This window comes from Panicum virgatum, chromosome 4N, assembly GCF_016808335.1.
Source record: "Panicum virgatum strain AP13 chromosome 4N, P.virgatum_v5, whole genome shotgun sequence".
NCBI classification, from domain to species: domain Eukaryota; kingdom Viridiplantae; phylum Streptophyta; class Magnoliopsida; order Poales; family Poaceae; genus Panicum; species Panicum virgatum.
Window position 1 is genome coordinate 48,833,026 of NC_053148.1, and position 23,359 is coordinate 48,856,384.

The following is a 23,359-nucleotide window of genomic DNA, read 5'->3' on the forward strand; positions in this document are numbered from 1 at the left end:
TGTCATTCATGATTGCACTCCTTTTGACGTCGTTATCTTGGAGATATCTTCGAGGAAAGGATAGGATAGGGAATCCTTCCTTAAATCTTCATTTGCTTTGTTTAATCCCGAAGTATCTTGATCTCATCTTCGTAGGCTTGGTCCTTTGGGCTCTCTTGGAGGATGGATGTGCATGAATGGGCTTCGAATCAACATGGGCTTTGGTCCTTTCTTTGGGCTTTGGCCTTCGTCTTTCTCCGTGTTAGCGCTTGATCACGGGCCTCGTCATTTCATGCTCCAAAATAGGCCAAAAACCTGCAAAAATGAAGTTCCTCCAAAATATATGTGCAAGTGTGAAAATGACCAATAATTTGGCCGGGGTTAGGACGGTTAGTGATTTTTATATTACATTCATGCCATTATCAAGGATAAACAAGGGATAAAAGGGGTACTTAAGGAGCGCCAACATTCCCCCCATGCTTAAACCTTACTCATCCTCGAGTAAGTCCAGGAGCTTTGCTTATAAATAAATCAGCGTTGCCCCTCAATGTCCTCTCTGCACTTAGTCATACATAACAAGACATATTGCTCTCTCAAGTATTTAGCATTTAAGTTCATGTTGTGACCGGCTACTTTTTCATTATGGAAGATAGACTAGCAATTAAAGAACAAGCCACAATAATAAATAAATACAATGCTCTCAAACTTAAGCGAACTTCAAAACTTTACCTTGTTTCATCGTGAAGAGTTTTCAAAAGAATGCATATCAAACATAAGTGAGGTTCTCTTGCAAAAGATCATGGAAATACTCACCTCATCAAGTCGCTCAAGCCTACATTAGATTATTTTCAACCTATTCTACTCATATATAAAAGTGGAAGGCTTATGTGGAGCTTGGTAGGTAAAAACAATCCTAGCAAAACATTATACTTGAAATATTGTCAAACTAAGAGAGAGATCTAATGGAATTACCGAGACTAGTCAAAAAGGCCATTGGAAAATAATGTTGGAGAGGGGGGAAGATGAAACACACACATTTAGATAGGTGGACATGTGCAAGTGGCAAATGGATGATCCCGAGACACAAATGAAGTTCTCGTTATCGGATTGCACATGGTTGGAAGATTTGAGTATGGAATAGTTCTTCAAAGTAACTTGGAAAATTAATGAAGCCAAAAAGAGCTAAGGAGCATTTTATTCTTCTCTTTTTTTCTTTTTCTATCATTTTTTTTATTTTCCTCTTTCTTTCTCTTTTTTTTCTTTCTTATTGCTCCTTAGAACTTTTGATAACATAGAATACTTACCCAGCCATCCCCCCATACTTGAACGAATGCTCGTCCTCGAGTATGAATAGTGGGAGAACCAACTAGCTAGGGTAAGTATCTCAAATTCACCTTCTTCTTCGTAGAACCACTTGAATCTCGGGGAGCCTTGTCTCCCAAAACTTTTCTTTATATGATGCCCTAGATTCTTTTGATTCCGTCGAAATGATAATCCATACTCAAAGTGGGTTGTGGTCAAGGAGGTAATCACAAAAAGATATTTTTGGTTTAGGGTGGATATCCAGCGAGGTTTGTAAGATTCCCGAAGTAGAAACTCACAATGCATGGATAAATAGGCTAGCAAAAAGGAGGTTACACAAAAAAAATGGAATGACCAGCTTCTTAGTCTCGTACCAAAGAAATCAATCCTAATCCAACTCAACAAAATATAAGTTTGCAATCTAAAGGTTTCATCATGAAAGAATATGTTTCTATAGGCTTTGGTAGGTAGAACTTTGCAAGAGATTCACAAATGTAGATAGCATAGGAATTAAGTTTTCAAATTAAACAACACAAGGTGTAAGGTCATCGGTAGACTTAAATCAAAGAGCAACATAGAATATGTGGGTTTAGAATTTAGTCATTTAACCTCCACAAATAAAAGAGCCGGTATTTAATCATTTTAATTCCATTTAATTGAGAGCAAATGGTCAAGTCATATACAACATAGCGTAGGTAAAACAAAGCAGCAACTTTCAGCATTTTTCCATAAGCATAAGGCATTGTCAAAATATCAATGTGGTGAGCGCAAAGTGATGGTGATCCTACACTTATTGAAAACAAAAACAAAACTAGGTTGTCCTCCTAGAAGCCATGTGATAGGTTGAGAGGTATAAACAAAGGTTGCATCTATGGTTGAAGGCATATATGTACAAGCATTTAGAAAAAGAGAGAGTTGAGGAAGAATTACCGTCCTTCTCGATGCTCGTAATGAAGTGTAGCGCGGCCTCCCCCATACTTAAGCATTGTGCTAAGCATGGAAGAAGAATCATGAGCATCTTGTGGCAACCGTGATTATCTTACTCCATGAGATCTTTCTTTCTTGTCCACGAAATCCTCCCACATGCTTAGCATGATACTAGGCGTGGAAGGAGAAGATGGACCAACTTGAAATTCTTGAAGTCCTTCCCTCATGTGTATGAATATCATCTTTAATGTGTCTTCACCTTTGTTGCCTCATTTTCCTTCAACTTCTTCTTGTACTAAGTCATGGTCCCAATCCTTGCTTCTCATCGTCGTCGTCTCCTTCAATTCCTCGTTGTCCCATTGCTGCCTCATCTTCACGAATTTTTCTTTCAATTTCCAGAACAAAACATATACTGAAACATTGCTCCATTGGGAAGTGCACGAATTTTTCTTTCCAACGAGTCCTTATTCGCCCAAAATTGATTCCGAACAAGAGAGTTATGTCCATTTTATCCCAGCGCTGCAATCTGTTCCGAATTTCAGAACGCGCAGCGCCCAAAGTTTTTGCCATATCTCCTTGTACGGGTCTTCAAATTCATTGATCTTGGATGTGTTGGAACGAGAATTTCATAGAGCTTCCGAATATCAACTTTTTTCTTCCTTGTACATCTCTGTCCATGTGCAAAATTTGATGAAAACAGCGGGGCTTGTTTTCGAACTTTGGAGATGTTGCCGAATTTGATTTCTTCTTTGATCACGAATTCATGGGAACACTTTGTCATGCCTGCAAAACAATTCAAGTGCACAATCTACCCCCAAGGTGACAGTCGGGAGTAGAGACAATCGCCAACAAACCTACCATTGCTAAGATCTCAATTTGTGGCATAGCTAGCTTAGCGAAAAAAATAAAAACCTAGTGAGTGTACGTGTGTGCTAGTGTAAATGCAAATGAGATGAAGGTATATAAACAAAGATAATATTTACACCTAGTTCTAAACACCATGTTTACAACTAGGTTGCCGAACTTCTCCATAGCCACAAAGACTTATTTAACCAAGGTCAAAACACCATGTCTATCCCAAGATCAATAGGCCTTCATAGCACAAGAAAAAATAAAGCGCATTGCAAAGCTTATAAACCAACCAAATGCAACCTCATAGCATGGTTTATAAAACTGAATGATGATGGTCTTCAATCATGTCTAAACACCATGTTTACACAAGATTGCAAAAAGGAAAATGCTCACGTCATGCATTAACATGGATATGAAAGCTTTCATCAATAAAGTTCTTCCGAAGGATCAAGCTAACAAAATGAAAGTGAGCACAATGAGGTGGATGCAAAATGTAAATGCAAAGTTAGCAAAAACAAGTGTTAGCAAGGTTGAAAGGACTTTTCGATGTTGTTCCGCAACTAGCTTATTCAAAAACAATTACTAAGAGTGACAAAAAGCCTTCGCGACACTTCGTAAGAAGTGAGGCTTTTGTCAATGAAAAGGTTATTTATCGAAAAGGACCAAGCAACCGAGCTAACAAGGTTTTAGAAGTAGGTTTATGGGTTTCCTATATTTTTTTTGGCTTAAAACAAAAATTTTGAAGAGAGAGTGTTGGGTATAGAAATTCTATCTAAGGTGGTTTTTAAAAAAAAAACTAGAGAGAAACAAAAGTTAGATTTTTTTTTGAATGAAAAATATAACCTATGGTTTTAGGATTGCTCTATGAGTGGTTTTCCTAAGGGTTTTAGGATCTCAAAAGCGAGGCTAGTCAATGTTTTTAGAAAAGTTTTTTTTTAATGCAACATGCAATGCAATGCAAGGGTGAGACGAACAACATGGTATGCAATGCAACACGGGGTGGGTGAACAAAATGATATGACATGATGAGGTGGTCTAAAACAAAACAAAAAGTTAGCCTAAGTTAACTAGCCACAAGTTTAGAATCAAAGGGTGGTACAATGCTTCATAAATCTCTCTAAAAGGGATACAAAGAAAAAGACTCTAAACACTAATAGGCACACAAAAAGGTCTACAAGTTTCCCAAGATCAAATAACAAAGTGCTCCCTCAATAACATTTAGAATGAACAACATGAAGTTGTGGTTTTTATTAGAGCAATGGTACAATGTTACTTGATATTCCAATTAAAGAGTGCAATGTAGACAGTCATATTAATATATATAAAATAAAAGATCGGGTTGCCTCCCGCAAAGCGCTTCATTTAGAGTCATAGAGCTCGACTTTCTTACATATCTTCTCATTGATGCGAAGCCATGGTCCTTCATGCAAGAGGTGAAGGTGTTCCATGCAGCTCTTATTCCACTTCCCATGTTGGACATGATCAATCACGCTTAATGGAAAACTTGCCCAATCGTCTCTCACATCATGGTCACCTCCTTCTTTGTTGTCCTTCGTCCCTACCTTTCTTTTCACAGATTTTCCTCTCTGTCCAGATTGGGAATTGCACCAAACAATTGATCCAATGCAAGGTGCACAAAATTTTCTTTCCAACAAGTCTTCATTTGCCCAAAACACATTCCAATTGAGGGAGTTATGCCCTTTTTTCCCATCACTGCAATCTGCCCCGTGCTGATTTCAGCACGTGCATCTCCGATGTTTGGGACATAGCTCCTCCCGTGGGTCTTCAATTGTATCGATCATGGATGCGTTGAACCGAGGAGTTGATGGAGATCCTGAATATTCAACTTTCTTGCATTGTAAATCTCTGGACTTGCGCACAAAATTGATGAGGCTTAGCGACATTCGTTCTTGAAACTTGAAGATGTTGATGATGGTGTTCAAAATTTTGGGCACAGTTTCCCTCCTCATCATTTGAGTTTCATGTCCTGCATGGTTAGTGAAATTCGGGGCTTCTCCCGACATGTGCTCTTTTAGGGTCATGAGCTTGACCAAGCGCAAAGCAAGATCGAGATTTGCAATTATTTGTAAACACATGCTACATAATCACATCCTCAATTATATTTCATCAACAAGGCATGGTGTAATTAAATGCAACATGTGTTTCTTGCATAGCGCGGAGCTCATTATTAGGCAGAGGTTCTTTAAGCATGAAATCAACCTTCTCAAGAAACCCTAGCCTATTATCATGAAAAGAACAAGGCATAGAATTTAAACTTTCATTCCGACTATTGGTTCGAGCATGAGATTTTTAACGATTATCAACAAAACCAATAGAAGCTTGGGAATTCACTATATACCTTAGCCTCGGAGCTTTTTCATACTCATTGGAGTCGTGGTGTTTTGTGCGAGGTGTCATCTTGATGCACTCCTCGTGGTCCGTCATGATTTGCTTCTCACGTCTCCATGTGTTGAATGTTGCGCTCTTGTAATCTGTCGTGGTTTGTTTACAACATCTTCGTTTGTCGAAGGTCGACCGCTTGTGCCTTCATTTGCCAATGTCATTGGGGTTCTTTCTCTGCTCCAAGCCTCTGAATTTTATCATGTACGCTTGATGAAAACATCGCCCAAGCTCCCCTTCATTGTTGTCATCGTCATCTTTTCTATCTTGTTCTCATCGCGTTGCTCCTGCCTCTTCTTCGTGGAATCTCTCATGTATACTCAAAAGAACATATACCAAAATATAGCTCTATTGAAAATTTTATGAAACTACCTTTCCAACGAGTGGTCATTTGCTTTAAACGGAGTCCAAACGAGGGAGTTATGCCCGTTTCACTTTTGGCGCTGCGTGCTGTCCAGAAATTTTCAGAGTGCACAACCTTCAATGTTTTGGCCATACCCGCTTGTAGGAATCTCCGATTGACTTGGTTCTTGATTCGTTGGGACGGGAACTTCATGGAGCTTTTGAATATCCAAAAATATGCTGTTATTTTCTTCTGAGGTTGAGCAGAATATTGATGATAACAATGACTTCTTACGAATCGATCCGAAGATGTCGATGATCTTGATCTTGTGGTCTTCGGAGCATCTTGTTATGCATCCTTGGCTTCAAGGTCATCACCATTGATTCACCAGCGAGTAGCATGGCTCCAATGGTCTGTCTCCATGGTTCTTGCTTTGCCTAAGGTGTCAGGATCGAAGGAGGCTCCCGTGCTTTGTGTCGATGATCAGTGCGGTCTCTTTCTTTGATTGCACTCGACTAGAAGCTTCTTGAGCATCCCATGGAGAAGATGGGTGGCATCATGGTTCCTCTAATTTTGTTGCCTCTAGCGTTGGTCAACTTCAAATCATCAACTTTTGTGCACAAGGTTCTCCAAACATCTTGCGACATCGTCATCGCTTTCTCCATTGTTTGTTGCTGCCTCTTCTTCATTGAATTACTTGATCATCCTGCACAGAACATGTACCAAAATTCTAATCCATGGAAATACTTATAAAATTACCTTTTCAACGAGTGGTCATTGATCCCAAACGGACTCCGGATGAAGAAGTTATGGTTGTTTTAATCCGGCACTACACTCTGTCCCGAGACATTTCAGAACGCGCAGCGTTGAAAGATTTTATCATAACTCTTCACACCGATCTCCAAAATTCACAATTCTTGATGCGTTGGAAAGTAGACTTGATGGAGCTTCAAAATAATCTATTATTTGCTCATGGTACTTCTCTGATTTTGGACAAAAAACTCATTACAACAGTAACACTTTGAAGATGATGATGATCCGATCGCACGATTTTCTTCGCGGGCATACTTCATACCTATTGCTTGAACAAACAATTTTTCCCAAAAACATTAGTCTTTAAAATCAATTGACACGGCGACGTACCTTATTTATCATCTTTTGCTTTGGGGAGTGGGGACTCTATAGCGGATGTTGGGCCACTAACAAAAGTTAGCACCTACCACTAAAGAGCGGGTCTTCATGTAGCCATCAACTTGCTTGAGTGAGATTGGACTTGTCAAAGTACGGACGTTGAGAACTTCTCAATTGCTTTATGTCTAGGGTTTTACCTGCATTCATGGACACAAACAAGAAACACAAGATATATGCAATAATAAAATTAGGGTTAGTCCAAAAACTAGATAGATCGCCCTAGGGTTCGTGTTGCCGATCCCCGGCAACGGTGCCAGAAAAGCTTGTTGACGCTCCTTAGCGCCCCGATTTATATACCGCAAGCACACGGTTCGTGTAGCTTTTCCCTTAGAGTATTCCCCCAAGGTTTATCAATCCGTGGATCGACAAAGAACCACCTAAGGTTTTCCATCTAATCTAACGGATCTATCCTAACATGAAGCATTGATTGCATATAAAGGGTAAACCTTTGATAGATATGAGTGGTATGTATAGGTTGATCTCATCCATGAATATAGGCTTAATCATAGCAAAACCAAAGATATGACTAGGCCTATCGTCATCTAGTTGTAGTTCAAGCTAACGAGCGGATAAATCATGCATCTCAATCAAAAGCATCTTTAAACTCAAAATCTCCAATCCGATCCCTCGATACCCCACCTACTAAGTGGCAACGGCCTGTCACGACGCCACCCCTTTCAACAAGATACCCTGAAGCAAGTCGAACCCCCTTTGGTAGTTCCGCCATGAACCTCTAGCCACCATGACTACAAGATCATGCTAAGTGATCTATCTCGATAATAGATCTAAGATGAAGCAAACCCAAAGAGAAGAACGAAATCAAAAGAGAGAACATGATCGCTGATAGATTCGGAAGACATGATTATCATTACTCACATAATAGATTCGTTTGGATCATCACCGCCATGTGCACACCATCGATGAATCCAACTAGCTCATGAACTCTGCCATGGCACAACCATGCAGGGAGGCCACGGCGGCTAGGGTCGGCCTAAGCCATCTCCTAGACAACTTCGAAGACTTGTGGCGGCCGTCGTCTCCCTCCGGTCTTGACCCTAGGTTTTCGTCGAGTTCTGGGTGGATGGATCTTCGAGTTGAATAAGGTGCGAGCTATTTATAAGCCGAGGAAGCCACCGGTCGAAGGGGAGGTCGAACCGACCTAAAACAGGGCTGGGCCGACCGGCCCAACGGGCCTAGGCCGGCCGGCCTGGCTCATTCCTTCACCGTCTCATGTCCTCCTTTCGCGTGCAGACTCCTCGCATCTTCTAGAGTTTATGTCCTTCACGATTGCACCCCTTTTGACGTCATTATCTTGGAGATATCTTCGAGGAAAGGATAGGATAGGGAATCCTTTCTTAAATCTTCATTTGCTTTGCTTAATCCCGAAGTATCTTGATCTCATCTTCGTAGGCTTGGTCCTTTGGGCTCTCTTGGAGGATGGATGTGCATGAATGGGCTTCGAATCAACATGGGCTTTGGTCCTTTCTTTGGGCTTTGGCCTTCGTCTTTCTCCGTGTTAGCGCTTGATCACGGGCCTCGTCATTTCATGCTCCAAAATAGGCCAAAAACCGGCAAAAACGAAGTTCCTCCAAAATATATGTGCAAGTGTGAAAATGACCAATAATTAGGCTGGGGTTAGGACGGTTAGTGATTTTGATATTAAATTCATGCCATTATCAAGGATAAACAAGGGATAAAAGGGGTACTTAAGGAGCGCCAACATATGGCAAAAGAGGTCTTGGTTCATTTCCGGAGCCAAATCAAGGTACCACTCCCTCTCCAGAGATCAAGACTAGCTTCATCAAGGAAGTTGGTTCATATTGCCAACATTACCAAGTCACCGGGCACCACACTAGGGAGTGCACCTTGCCATCACATCCTTTCCCTACTTTACCTAAGAATTACTCATCAATGTTTCAAAATAACCATTTTCTTTTGAGTAAAGTGAAGGGCAAGGTGAAGGCCAAATTCATTGGCAAAATCACTAAGGAGTCAAAGAAGAAGCTCCCCAAGCAACTTTGGGTCCCAAAAGCTCTTGTCACACATGTGCAAGGCCCAAAGCTTGTTTGGGTTCCAAAAACTCAAAAGTGAATTCTCATGTGTGTAGGTGAACTACAAAGTCGGTGGAAAACATTGGGTACTTGATAGCGGTTGCTCTCAACACATGACCGGCAATGATAGCATGTTCACCTCTCTTGAAGACCCCGGCGATCATGAACATGTCACCTATGGTGATAACTCAAGGGGGAAAGTCTTAGGTTTGGGTAGAATAGCTATTTCTAAAGATTTATCTATTTCTAACGTCTTGTTTGTAGAAGCACTTAGTTTTAATCTTATTTCAATTGCTCAATTATGTGATTTTGGACTAACGTGTACCTTTGACAAGAATGGTGTTATAGTAACTCTTGAAGAAGACAAGTCATTGGTATTCACAGGGTTTAGGCATGGCAACCTTTACTTGATGGATTTCTCTTCAAAGCAAACAAGCTCCATGACATGCCTCTTCACCAAGTCGTCTCTTGGGTGGCTTTGGCATAGAAGAATTGCTCATATTGGCATGAGCAACCTCAAGAAAGCCCACAAGAGAGGGATGATCACCGGCTTGAAGGATGTCACATTTGACAAGAACAAATTATGTAAAGCATGTCAAGCCGGGAAGCAAGTTGCAACACATCATCCTATCAAGACGATGTTGTCTACCTCCAAGCCGCTCGAGCTACTAAACATGGATCTCTTTAGTCCAACCACATACAAGAGCATTGATGGTAACCTCTATTGCCTAGTAATCGTTGATGATTTTTCACGTTATACTTGGGTCATGTTTCTAGGCGATAAGGGTGAAACTCCGGAAGTCTTCAAGACATTTGCAAGAAGAGCTCAAAGGGAGTACAACTCCCCAATTGTGAAGATCCGGAGTGACAACGGCACCGAGTTCAAGAATATGAAGATTGAAGAATGGTGCGATGAAGAGGGCATCAAGCATGAGTTCTCCGCCACCTACATGCCTCAACAAAATGGAGTGGTGGAAAGAAAGAACAAGACACTAATCACTCTAGCATGAGCAATGTTGGATGATTATGGCACATCCGAGAAGTTTTGGGCGGAAGCAATCAATACGGCTTGCCATGCATCCAACCGAGTGTATCCCCACCGACTCCTCAAGAAAACTCCATATGAGCTCATCACCAGGAAGAAATCAAATATATCCTACTTTCGAGTCTTTGGTTGTAAATGCTTCATTTATAAGAAGAAAAGGCTCGGTAAGTTTGAGAGTAGATGTGATGAAGGTTTCTTTCTTGGTTATGCATCAAACTCCAAAGCATATAGAGTATTCAATCACACCTCCGGGTTAGTTGAAGAAACATGTGATGTGGAGTTTGATGAATCTAATGGCTCCCAAGAGGAGGTTGTTGGCTATGACAATGTAGGTGATGAGGAGATTGATGAAGCTTTGAAGAAGATGTTCATTGGGTATATCAAGCCGAAAGAGGTGCATGAAGGCAATGATCAAGGGGGAGGACCTTCCTCGTCGACACCAAGCACCTCCATGGCACCCCAAGTGCATGAAGATCAAGAAAAATATGATTCACAACCTCAAGAAAATGTGCCAACGCCAACACCCCAAGTCCAAGAGCAAGAAGAGCAAAATGTTCCACCACAAGCACAAGTCACCAATGATCCACCCCAACAAACATTCACGCATGAACCGCTAGTGAAGCATGGTCGCATCTCCAAGGATCATCCAATTGATCAAATCATTGGTAGTCCTTCCAAGGGAGTAAGAACTCGCTTTAAGCATGCTTCATTTTGCGAACATTACTCGTTTGTTTCTTATATTGAACCCACTAGCATAGAGGAAGCACTTGAGGACTCGGATTGGGTGATGGCCATGCAAGAAGAATTGAACAACTTCACCCGCAATGAAGTTTGGGTCCTCGAAGCTCCTCCGAAAAACAAGAACATCATCGGCACCAAGTGGGTCTTCCGAAACAAGCACGATGAACATGGGGTGGTGATACGCAATAAAGCAAGACTTGTGGCAAAAGGGTTTTCTCAAGTCGAAGGTTTGGGTTTGGATTTTGGTGAAACTTTTGCTCCGGTCGCAAGACTTGAAGCTATCCGCATCCTTCTTGCTTACTCTTCATATCATAATATCAAGTTATATCAAATGGATGTGAAAAGTGCATTCTTAAATGGCGTTATTAACGAACTTGTTTATGTTGAGCAACCTCCCGGATTTGAAGATTCGAGGAATCCTAACCATGTTTATAGGTTGCACAAGGCACTCTATGGGCTCAAACAAGCTCCAAGGGTTTGGTATGAGAGGCTTCGTGACTTCCTAATCATGCAAGGCTTCAAGATCGGGAGGGTGGACACCACATTGTTCACAAAAGACGTCAACGGGGATCTTTTCATTTGTCAAATTTATGTTGACGATATTATCTTTGGCTCAATTAATGATTCACTAAGCCATGAGTTTGCTACCATGATGTCTAGGGAATTCGAGATGTCCATGATCGGCGAATTGACCTTCTTCCTTGGTTTTCAAGTCAAACAATTGAAGGAAGGGACATTCATCCATCAAGAAAAATATACTAAAGATATCTTGAAGAACTTCAAGATGGATGAGTGCAAGCCGATCAAGACTCCCATGGCAACCAATGGGCATCTCGACTTGGATGTGGACGGTAAACCGGTTGATCAATCCCTCTATCGCTCTATGATAGGGTCCTTGCTTTACCTTACCGCATCTAGGCCCGATATAATGTTTAGTGTGTGCTTGTGTGCCCGCTTTCAATCAAACCCAAAGGAATCACACCTCTCGGCTGTGAATAGGATCCTTCGGTATCTCAAGCACACCCTTAGCATAGGCTTGTGGTACCCCAAAGGTGCTAGCTTAGATCTCTTGGGATACTCGGATTCGGATTTTGCTGGAAGCCGTGTGGATCGCAAGAGTACCTCCGGGGGTTGCCACTTGCTTGGGCGTTCTCTAGTTTCTTGGTCAAGTAAGAAGCAAAATTTCGTGGCTTTGTCCACCGCGGAAGCGGAATATATAGCGACCGGTTCATGTTGTGCCCAAATCCTATATATGAAGCAAACCCTTTTGGACTTTGGTGTGAAACTAGATAGGATCCCACTCCTTTGTGACAATGAAAGTGCCGTAAAAATTGCCAAAAATCCGGTTCAACACTCTCGCACAAAGCACATTGATATTCGCCATCACTTCTTGCGTGATCACGAAGCCAAAGGAGACATATCTCTTCAAGGTGTGAGATCCGAGGAGCAATTGGCGGATATTTTCACAAAACCTTTAGACGAGAGTACTTTTGTAAGGCTAAGGAATGAGCTTAATGTATTAGATGCGGCAAACGTCATGTAAGTTACCATGTCATATAGAAAAATGCATACATATAGGACACTTGTCTAACCATGGTAAGATAGTGATGAGCAAGGGTTTAGCTAGAGGTGGTGGTCCACTTGTTTTCCTCTAGGCTTGTAGAAAGGCTCATCATGAAGAAGCTTCCCGTGGGTTCAAACTTGACAAGTAGATTTTAAATTCTTGTTATGCATTCCTTGTCATATAGATGTGCACTTCATGTTTATTCTTCTTTCGCATGAAGTTGTAGCTTCCACCATTATTGCATGCGTAAGGGTCACAAAGGAGATCACTTGATGAAAATGAGACTTGTTTCATATACAAGATCTTGATTCATGAAAAGTGAAAAGAGCAAAGTGTTAGGTGTGTTATTGCCTAGTGAGTCATGTTGTCGTGGGATTTTTAGGGTACCCACAGCCGGGTGGCGGAGCGCACCCGCCTATTCCCGGTGAGGGAGGACTCGGGGAAGTACTAGGCGGTTAGGCTAATCTAGCACGGAGGCAAGCACACATGAACTCACGATCTAGAGTGGTTCGGGCCGCCGGAGCGTAATACCCTACGTCCACTAGGAGAAGTATTGTTCTTGGTTGTGTATCAACCTATCCTCTGCCGGGCCTTGGCCTTTTTCCAGCCTGGCCTCCTTCTAGCGGGCGCCCTCCCTTTTATAGATCAAGGGGTGCGGATACATTGGTCGTTGAGGCCCCGACAGGTGGGCCCAACGTGACTATGTAGCATACTGCGCAGAGTACTTAAATGTCTACAGTAGTTGTGAATCTTTTCTCTGATATGTTTCCATGCCCTGCTGGCATTCTGACTCAGGGAGGTCTTCTTCTCTTGTCCCGTCAGCAAGGTGCCCGTTGGGGAAACGTAGCTTGCGGCGTGGCCTGTTGAGGCTATTATGTAGGCGTCATAATGGGTGAAGCCGAGCCGTCGTGTCCATCTGTCATGGCAGACTGACAGGCGCGGCGTGGGCGGCGCCAGCGGCTCCACTACACGTCTTGGTAATACGCGATCAATAGTGTCCCCTGGTCAAAGACTTGCCTCGGCTTCTGCTATATCAATGCGGACGTCCACCTACCGCAATGAATGCAGTGGAAGGTGAACCTTTAGTATGGAGACCAAGTGGCCTTATATACGTGTCTGTGCTTGCAGACACGTGGCAGCTCCGGACCTCCCCGGGGCGGGGTGTCAAATCCTTCCCTTAGTGAGGGGTCCGGTTACTATACAGGGGGTCCGGACGTCCACGGAAGGTCCGGAGCTCCCGGCTGTTCGGGCTGAGCGCCTGCTTTTCCCGAAGACGTGGCGCTCCCAGACCCTTCCCAGCCGGGGGACGGGTCCGGGACCGTTGTTGGGTGAACAGGGCTCCGGACCGCGGGGATCCGGCTGTTTGGACGTAGTCAAGGATAACCACAAGGCTCCTGCCTAGACACAGCAAGAGGGGGTACCCCAATTCTGGGGTACCGACACATGTCATGATGAGTTTGAAGCTTTCTATCTTCAATATTCCTATGACAATACTCATACATTTTTATTTGGCGATTTGTCTTGCTTTGCGGATTTTCCTTGTATTCGAAAAGAAAAATTATTAAGCTAGTGTGCTATCCTAAATATTTTGAGGGGTAAAGTCGCCTATGCAAGTCCATTAACTTGAGTTTAGTTGGTTTTTATAAGTTTATTGGACTTAGCATAGAAGAGTGAGCTGAGTCAGGGGTTTTTGGGTTCACCGGTTAAACCGACGCCTAATGGATCTATACCCATCGGTTTAACCGGCGTTACTAAGTTTCTGTCTCAGCTCAGACAAACCAGGCGTTCAACCGGCGTATACAATTTTCGGAGCATCGGATCAACCGGTGAATGTAATTCAGATTTGACCTATCAATCAACCGGTGCTAGCAGCGTTCAACCGGCGAGTTCAAATTGCATATCGTCGGATCAACCGGCGTTCAGATGATTTCTGCTGGAGTCTCGGGTGAACAGCACCGATGCAATCAACCGGCGTTCTAAACCTAGGCATCGGTTTAACCGGCGTTAAGGAAAAATGCGGGGCCCACCTGTCATATATGATTCTTGCCCACGCCAACGGCCCCTGTTTTCTTCTTTCCCTTCACGCCGCCGCCGCTCCGCACACGACTCGAGCCGCCGCCGCGCTCGTCTATACGCCGTCATCACCGCTCCGCCGCAGCCGCCGCACCCCGTACGCTCCACGCGCCGTGCGCCATCCACCGCCGACCAGCAGCCGCCGCCGCGCGCAGTCTGCGCCACCGCCGCACTCCGCCCGCGCGCGCCCACGCCGTCCATGCACCAGCGCCGCCCGTGCACCAGCGTCGCCTGTGCACCACTGCCGCCTACGCCGCCCGCACGCAGCCGCACCTCCACACTTTGCACGCCGACGCCCACGCAGCCGCGCCTCCACGCCACACGCCGCAGCCGCAGCACACCCTCACCCAGTGCTCACAGGGTGTTCGAGGTATTGCCTGACCGAGATGGGTCGCGAGAAGAGGAAGGGGAAGGAGGTCGTGGTCGAGAAGCCCGTCCGCAAGCGGACTCGCGTAGAGAGAGAGGTCGAGAGGTCCGAGATGGTGGCCAAGGCCGCCGAGGAGCAAGCGTCAGGCCGTGCTCGTCCGTTCGCGATCAGGGAACAGCCAGTCAGGGGCAGAGGCAGAGGTCGAGGTATGGGCAGGGTCAGAGGTGCCAGGGCCACCAGAGCCACGACTGAGGCAGCATCAGGGTCAGATCGCTCAGATACAGCTGCAGATTTAGATGCAAATTCAGAGGCAGAGCAGTCTGAGCAGTCTCAGGGGCAGAGCACACAGGGGTCACTGACTCTACGACATTCTGGCCGCACTCGGCAGACGTTCCCAGCAGGAGAGTCTTCTCCGGCGACCAAGCGTCGCACTGGACCGAGGACGCGAGGAGGTCACCAGCCACAGGAGCCTCGCAGGTCCACAGCAGCAGCCCATAGAGCCGAGGCCCTAGAGGCCGAGCGCGCAGTGTTCCGTATGGACATTGTTGTGCGTCTGGAGCCAGGTGTGCTGCTCCAGAACTTGACCAAGGCCAATGCGGCAAAGGTCAAGAGGCTCAGGTGGAGTGTTAGAGAGGAGGACTGGTTCCCCGTGACCCGTGACAGCAGGGTCGACCGTAGATTCTGGACACTTCTTCAGGCCAGCTTCTACGAGACCTACCAGAGGCGAGGGCACAGGATCTTTCCGCACAGGGTGCTTGACTGGGTTTCTTTGAGGACAGCTGCAGGGGGAGCTGATATTAGAGAGCACTTTGCCCACTTCAAATGTCTGCCCAGGCTACTTCAGATGGAGCAGAACAGGTACATAGAGGACTGGGTCAGAGTGTTTTATGCCACAGCCTGGATCGCTCCTGAGCGCAGAGCCGTACACTTCGTGTTTGGAGGCCAGGTCTTTGGTTTGTCCAGGGCGACGATTGCAGGGATACTCGGAGTTGACTTGGTCGATGTCTCCCTGCACGAGATGGTATATGGAGACGCAGATCCACCACGCAGAGCTATGATTGGCGGGATTGCACCTTCTCACGAGGCGATCTCTCAGTGCTTCCGCCAGCCGTTTCCAGCGTCGTATGCCAGAGTACCCAGCTTACTGACCCCAGAGGCGTACGCAGTTCACATGGCACTCCGGAGGACTCTGTTACCTAGGAGTGGCTACCCAGAGGGGTTTACGGGTCTGCAGCAGCTACTGCTACTTCACATCCTCACTCATGAGCCGTTTGATATAATTGACTTTATTTTGGCTGAGATCGAGGATGTGATCACTCACGGGATGGGGGTCGTGAGACAGTTCCCTTATGCTCACTGAATCAGCTATATTTGTTCTATGATTGTACCAGCAGAGTCACCTATCAGCAGTGTCTACCGTCAGGATGAGGCTCCCCGGTTCCCAGTTTACCGTCCGACAGCTCCCCAGGACGGGAGGAGAGGGAGACAGGCAGAGAGAGCTGCTATGGCATAGTTGTCACCTGAGGCACAGGCACGAGTAGCACAGGAGGACGAGGCACTTCTGGCAGCAGAGGCACAGCTTCCCGGAGGAGATGATGAGATACACTGGTCTGAGCTTGAGTCAGACTCCTCCGAGGACATTGAGTACTTTCCTGCAGCCCCAGCCAGTCACGACCACGAGGCAGGGGGGTCCAGAGAGCTAGCTCCAGAGTCACCAGCAGCTGCTACAGTCACCGAGTCCCAGGTGACCCAGCCGTCCGAGCTTACCTCTCTCCTACAGCAGCTTGTCACTCAGCAGAGAGAGGATCGGATCGCACAGGAGGAGGCCAGGAGAGCCCATGAGGCTCAGCTTGAAGCGATTCAGAGGGAGGCTGCCCGAGAGCGTGCTGCAGCCGAGGAGCGTTTTGTCGGGCTTATCGACAGAGTCTCTCAGAGGACAGACGCTCAGTTCCAGCAGATGCAGCAGGGCATGATGGCGATGTTCGGGATGATCACACAGTTGTACACTCACACCGGACTCGCCCCGCAGCAGCCAGGCCTTCAGGGTGTTGGAGCACCTCAGCTTGCAGTCAATCCAGCTCCAGCGCCCACTGCAGCTCTAGCTACTACAGCGACACCGGAGACCACGTTCTCGATGTCCGCACTCCTTGGGTCTGCCGGTCGTCCGCTCTTCTCACCACTGCCAGCGACTACACTCTTCCAGGACTCACCGTCGGCAGTGCAGTCAGTCGCCCTCCCCGTCATACCACAGACACTACCTTCAGGGGGAGGAGGAGAGGAGTCTATACTTCAGTAGTCGACACAGCCGGCAGCTTCAAGACTCACTACTTCAGATGTTGACACTTCTTCTGCTGAGCCGGCTACCACTTCTACGGACCCTCTTCCAGGCAGTGCCAGCACGAGAGCCTCCACGACAGCTACACCTCTAGTCAGCTCAGACCCTCAGCTCCCGTCCATCTCCAAGGGTTCTCCGTCCGACGACGATGACGACGATGACCCGGACCGCTTCCTCGCCGTACCGCGACAGCCGGACCAGTAGCTCGCCTTTTTGGTGCTTTGATGCCAAAGGGGGAGAGAGTTAGGGGGAGTTGGAGTCAGGGGGAGGGTAGAGTTAGAGAGAGCTCGTAGTTACAGGACCTTGATGTTATATCTCATTTGATGTTAGTTCATGGATATGTACATTTGACCCTTGAGTATGCTGTGTGTTGAGACATATCTATGGATTTCGTTTGAGCCGTTGAGCTTTTTGGTTCTTTTTCGAGTTTGCATGAGTTTATCCTGTTTATCTTTCTTGCTCTCTCGTTATGTTTATGTTTGTGTTGTCATCAATCACTAAAAAGGGGGAGATTGTAAGCATCTAGGCCCTCAAGGTTTGTTTCGGTGATTAATGACAACCATTATTGTGACTAATGAGTTTGTGCAGCTTAATGAATCATTACCGCTCATTTGATCATATGTCAAAAGAGGCCCCTCAATTTCGTTATTCAAAAAGGCGATCTCGGTATTCAACTCAAATATATAACAAGACTAAGGATCTTTCTAGTCCTAAGTGTCGTAAGGTTGAGACGGACACTTAGGTTAATATAGGTTTTATAGTTTTGTAGTGATCGCACTATTAAGAGGGGTTAAGGTCAAGTAACTTGAGCATGGACATGATCAATCAAAAATGGATGCACACTATGGTCACTCAGGTTCTAAAGAAGTTCAAATAAGTGGTTTTCAACTTATATCTCAAGAATATTTGGATTTCACTCAAGACTCAAATCAGAAAAGGCAAAATCAGAAAAAGTCTATACACCGGTTTAACCGACACTTCCATTTTTCTATACGTCGGTTAAACGCAGTTATCAGAGTCTGGACAGGTTCTATACACCGGTTAAACCGACGATGTTTGAATTAACGTCGGTGCATTAGTCCAGAGTTGGTTTTTCCAGGGTATTTCAAGTTCTATACACCGGTTAAACCGACGATGTTTGAAATGAAACGTCGGTGCAATTGACCAGTGAGATGGTTTTCCAGGGATTTCAGAAGTTGTACTCACCGGTTAAACCGACGAAGGATTTGAGTTAACGTCGGTGCAGTTGTCCAGAGACTTGGTTTTTCAGTTGATCAGTGGACAACTACACTCACCGGTTAAACCGATGATACGTCGGTTAATCTGCCCAAGTTGTAATGGCTAGTTTTCAGAATGGGTAGTTTACATTCATCGGTTAAACCGACGCTGGCTATTGGAGGTACGTCGGATTAACCGGCGCTAAGCAGTTTTCTGGCAGCTTTTCTCCAACGGCTCTATTCGTGTGAGCTGCCTATATATACCCCTCCAATGGGTCATTTTGCACTCTCTTGAGACCAGGAAACATTCATACACTATACTATTGTTGAGAGCCACCTTGAGCTTCACCTTTCACACATTTGTTCATACAATCATTCAAGAAGCAAGACTAAGGACTTGAGTAGAGAGAAGCTTGTGTGCATCCGTTCTTAGTGATCGGTTCTTGCTCAAGTGAAGGCCCTAGCTTGTTACTCTTGGTGATTGGCAGCACCTAGGCGATCTTGGTGATTGAAGGTGTTTCTTCCTGAGCTTGCAAAGGATTTGGGAGCCCGAAGAAGTTTGTACGTGGCTTGAGCTCCACCACGCCGGGACAGTGAACGGAGACTCTTAGTGAGCGCCCTCATCTCGGTGACTTGGGAGGTGACAAGACTCTTAGTGAGTGTCACAATGTGGATTAGGGGTGTGTGCCAACACATCGACACCACGGGAAAAAATCCGGTTGTCTCTTGCCCACTCTTTACTTTCAAGCACTTACTTTCATGCAATTATTCATGTGCTTGACCTTAGAGGTCATAACTTAGCTCTACCTTGCTTAGTTTCTTATCTTGTTATATCCTTTATAGCTTGTGTAGTTTGCTTAGTTAGCCGGTTGGTGAATCGAGCCTTACTAGTATTGCATAGGTTAAGGTTGCTTTACTTTGTTTTGGAAATTTGAAAAAGGCCTAATTCACCCCCCCTCTTGATCCATCGATCCTTACACCATGGCTTATGATGAAGGGAAATGCAGGCTGGAGTGGATGATGACTCTTATTTGGGTGATGGTGGCTGCAGCTCATGATACAAGAGGAATGCAGGCTTGGAGCTCACGATGCATTTATATAGTGGGGGACTACTGTTGGTGGGCGCCGGGGGGGGGTAAAATTTTGAATGTCTCTGTAATGGCGCCATTTTCTGCTCTCGTGTGATGCTTATTTTCTGGGATGTTCCAGATTGTATACGTGGAGGCATAGTTTGCCTTTCAAGTGTAACGTGTGAAAAGTTGCAATGATTACAGCCCTCTTTGGTAGGGCTCCGGCTCCGGCTTCAAGACCGGCTCCACGTGAAGCCCTGCCAAAGAGGGTGAAAGGGGGGCGCTCCACGACCGGCTCCGGCTCCAAATCCCGAAAAACCCGGTGACTGGAGCTGTTTTGGTGAGGTGGAGCCACAAAATCGTGGCTCCGACCGGCTCCGCCTCACCCATTCCAGCCTTGCCCCGGGTGCGGCCCGCTGAAGGACGACGGCGCCTGTGTCAGCAGCGAGAGTAGAGGGCGGAGGTAGTGCGGCGGCCGGCGGCGGGAGGGAGGCCGAGGAGCAGGCGGTCGGCGGCGGGAGGGAGGCCGAGCGGTGGCGGAGGGAGCCCATGGCGCAGCGGGAGGCCGACGGCGGAGGCAGCCCGAGGCGCGGCGCGGCGCGAGCTCCGGCGAACCAACGGCTGGAGAGGTGGCCCTGTCGGCCTCCCGGTCGTCGTCCTCCTCCTCGACGGCGACCTCCGCGTCCTCCACCTCTTCAAGAAGCTGCCGCAGGTAGGGGTTCTTGAAGGACCTCCTCCACCGGAGCAAGTCCGCCGGCGCCCAAGAGGAACCCCTCCCCGGCGGCATCGCGAGGCCGCGGGAGGGTGAGGACGTCGGCGCACGCGCACCTGTATGAGGCCCTGCGCGCGGAGGCGGAGGAGATGCGGCAGCGGGAGCTCGTGGCGCGGTGGGAGGCCGGTGGCGGAGGGGGCTAGCGGCGGCGAGAGGGGAGGTGGGGCGGCGGAGGTAGGAGACGGCGACGGGGCGAATGGATAAGGCGAGAGGAGGAAAAAAGAAAAAGAGAGAGGAAAAAAATAGAAAGAAAAGGGAAAAAGAAAAAATAGAAAAAGGGTAATTTAGACATTTTACAACCTCAATCCAACATGTGAAGCTGTTTTGCCAAACATTTTTCAAAACGGCTCCAGCTCCACCAGAGAAGCCGCTCCACCAGAGAAGCCAGAGCTGGAGCTGTTTTCAGAGGAGCCGGAGCTCTGCCAAACAGGCCCTACATGTATTCCCAGTCTATCTGATGCACCCTACTGAGTACTCCTACTACTTTATATAGGGGTATTAATGTCATTTCCTATGAAGAATAAGATTGCTATTCAAATCCTATAATTGCACTTAAACCGGGACGGAGGGAGTATTAGTTTAAACTATCAGGTCCGCTCAGCTTTTAAAGGCTCAGGTGATACGGTTAGTGCTGGTAGGAGCTACATGGGTCTAGTGACGTGAATTAATTTTTCTTTTAGACTCAGACATGCACCATGTTGCTGCACTGACCTGACCATTGGCTAAACAAGATGATTCTTGTAGCTTTACTTGCTGATTGCTAAATATACGGAGCTAAGGAAGGTCCACCTTGTTATTTATTTTTCTTCTTCTTTCTTTTTTTCTTTCTTATTTTGTTCCTTGTTCGTTTCTTTCACTCATAGCAAAAGTATACTCTACTATATTTTTTATAGTAAAAAATTTATTATCGCAATATGAATTTATTAGTCCCGCTCAATCCTTATTTTTACTATCAAAACAATATAATAAAGTATACTTTTGCTATGAGTGAATTAAAAGATAATGATAAATACTACTAATAATTATTTAAAAAAGAGATGAATTACGTACATGACATATGGCAAAAAGAAAATCCAATGCAGGAATTAGGGAAAAGAAACGAACAAGGAACAAAATAAGAAAGAAAAAAGAAAGAAGAAGAAAAATAAATAAGAAGGTGGACCTTCTATAGCTCCGTACAGTATGTATCAATCAGTAAGTAAGCTACAAGAATAATCTTGTTTAGCCAACGGTCAGGGGAGCAACATGTGCATGCCTATGAATCAAAAGAAAAATTAATGCACGTCACCGGGCCCCATGGGTAGCTCCTACCAACATTGACGTATCACTTGAGCCTTTAAAAGCTGAGTGGACCTGATAGTTTAAATTAATAGGTCTTACACTTCGCACCGCAGTCTTTTGGGGAAACAAAAGCAAAGCTGTCGGCTATGAAGCAGCCGACATGCCTATTGGCCAACCAAGAGCCAATAGATCTATCAGTTATTCAACAGCTGATAAATTTTGTCGGTGCCGATAGAACCAGTCAGTATCAAGTGGTCGTGGGCGCCGATAGAACCAGTCAGCATCAAGTGGTCGTGGTCGCGGTGCATCAAGTGGTCGTGGGCGCCGATAGAACCAGTCAGCATCAAGTGGTCGTGGTCGCGGTTCCACGCTATCGGCCACCCAGCGGCCGATAGATCCTCTGTCGGCTTTTGAGCAGTCGACAGAGTACTAGATTTGTATTTTTTAAAACATTTTTTGCAATTTTCCATTAAAATATTATTATTTCATAAAAAAAATTCAATGAACATGGGTTTCACCCATCAGCTTTACTGATCCTTCGTGCTCCTCTAATTTCGCCGAGAGAATTACCTATATGGCCTAAAAAAATGTCTCAATCTTCTATGACCATATTTTTTCGAATGTCACCTGAAAACGAAATCAATATGATTTTATAGATAATGATAGCTAAAGTTTCAAATGTTCCACCAATTAATAATTTTTTTTGCGAACTAATCAAGGTACAGTAGTTTGTAGTACTTCTTATACATCAAGCATTGACGCACAAGGTAAATCCTTTCTTCCTAGCTGTGGAGCATCAGAGCAGGAAAAAAGGACATGCCGGCACGGGCGCACGGCTAGCTTTGAGTTGTGACATCTTCCCTGCCGTGCCGGCCACCGTGCGCCGTCGTCGGTGCATGCATGTGTGAGAGCTCCAGGGGCAGGAATAATGGCCATGCACGCCCACGCCGGCAGAGAGTGGCTGCCCATGATCAGCCCATGCACTGCAGCAGCATCGCATCGGGCGTCAACCGTCCACGAAAACTTTCCACTACGTTCCGTTCGACATGCCACAGCCAGCTCTATAACTAGAGGCCTAGCCCTCTCACTCTCAACAGCACACTCGATCCTCGCCACCATCACTCCCCACCACTTGATCGGGCGGTGCTGCAGAGAGATCGATCGGCATCATCGGCCATGGGCAAGGCGACGGCCACCACCGTGCTCGCGCTCGCGCTCTGCAGCGCCGCCCTGCTGCTGCTGGCCGCGCGGCCGCTGGACGCGGCGGCGTGCAACCCGGCCGCGCTGAGCCCGTGCGGCGGCGCGCTGTTCGGCCGCGCGGTGGCGCCGGGGTGCTGCGTGCAGCTCAAGGCCCAGCAGCCGTGCCTCTGCCAGTACGCGCGCAACCCCGCCTACAGCAGCTACGTCAACGGCCCCGCCGCGCAGCGCGTCGCCAACGCGTGCGGCATACCCAAGATGAAATGCTGATGAGAGAGATCGAGCTCCTGCTCGGCCGCCGGCGCGTCACCGGCCGGGCCGCCGGCGCGTCACCGGCCGGGCCGCCGGCACCACGCCGCACACCGCTACTACTACGAGTCCACGGCAGATCGACGGCGGTGGACGTCTAAATAAAAGGCCGCGCGACGGCGAGCTCTAGCTTGAGCTGTTTGTCGCCGGTCGCCAACTCCGGCAGCTCATCAGCTAGCTCAGCTTTGAGCCTGTGTTTTATATATGCCGGTTAGTTTGGTTGTTTTCGTGATGTTTTTGAGTCTTTGTTCCGTGCGAGTAAAGTTGTGTTTGTGTCCTCAATCTGCTTTTCATCTGCAACAGCAGCTACGACCTTGCGAAAATGGCATGAGATTTCGCGCTA

General features: G+C 46.4%; 1 protein-coding gene across 1 annotated transcript; it reads left to right on the forward strand.

Annotated features, from left to right (window-relative positions):
- The first annotated feature begins 22,575 nt into the window (after positions 1-22,575).
- LOC120668740 (probable non-specific lipid-transfer protein 2) lies at positions 22,576-23,298 on the forward strand. The gene has a single exon (XM_039948515.1). The coding sequence runs from the start codon at positions 22,687-22,689 to the stop codon at positions 22,975-22,977; it is 291 nt and encodes a 96-aa protein (XP_039804449.1). The 5' UTR covers positions 22,576-22,686; the 3' UTR covers positions 22,978-23,298.
- Positions 23,299-23,359: the final 61 nt, after the last annotated feature.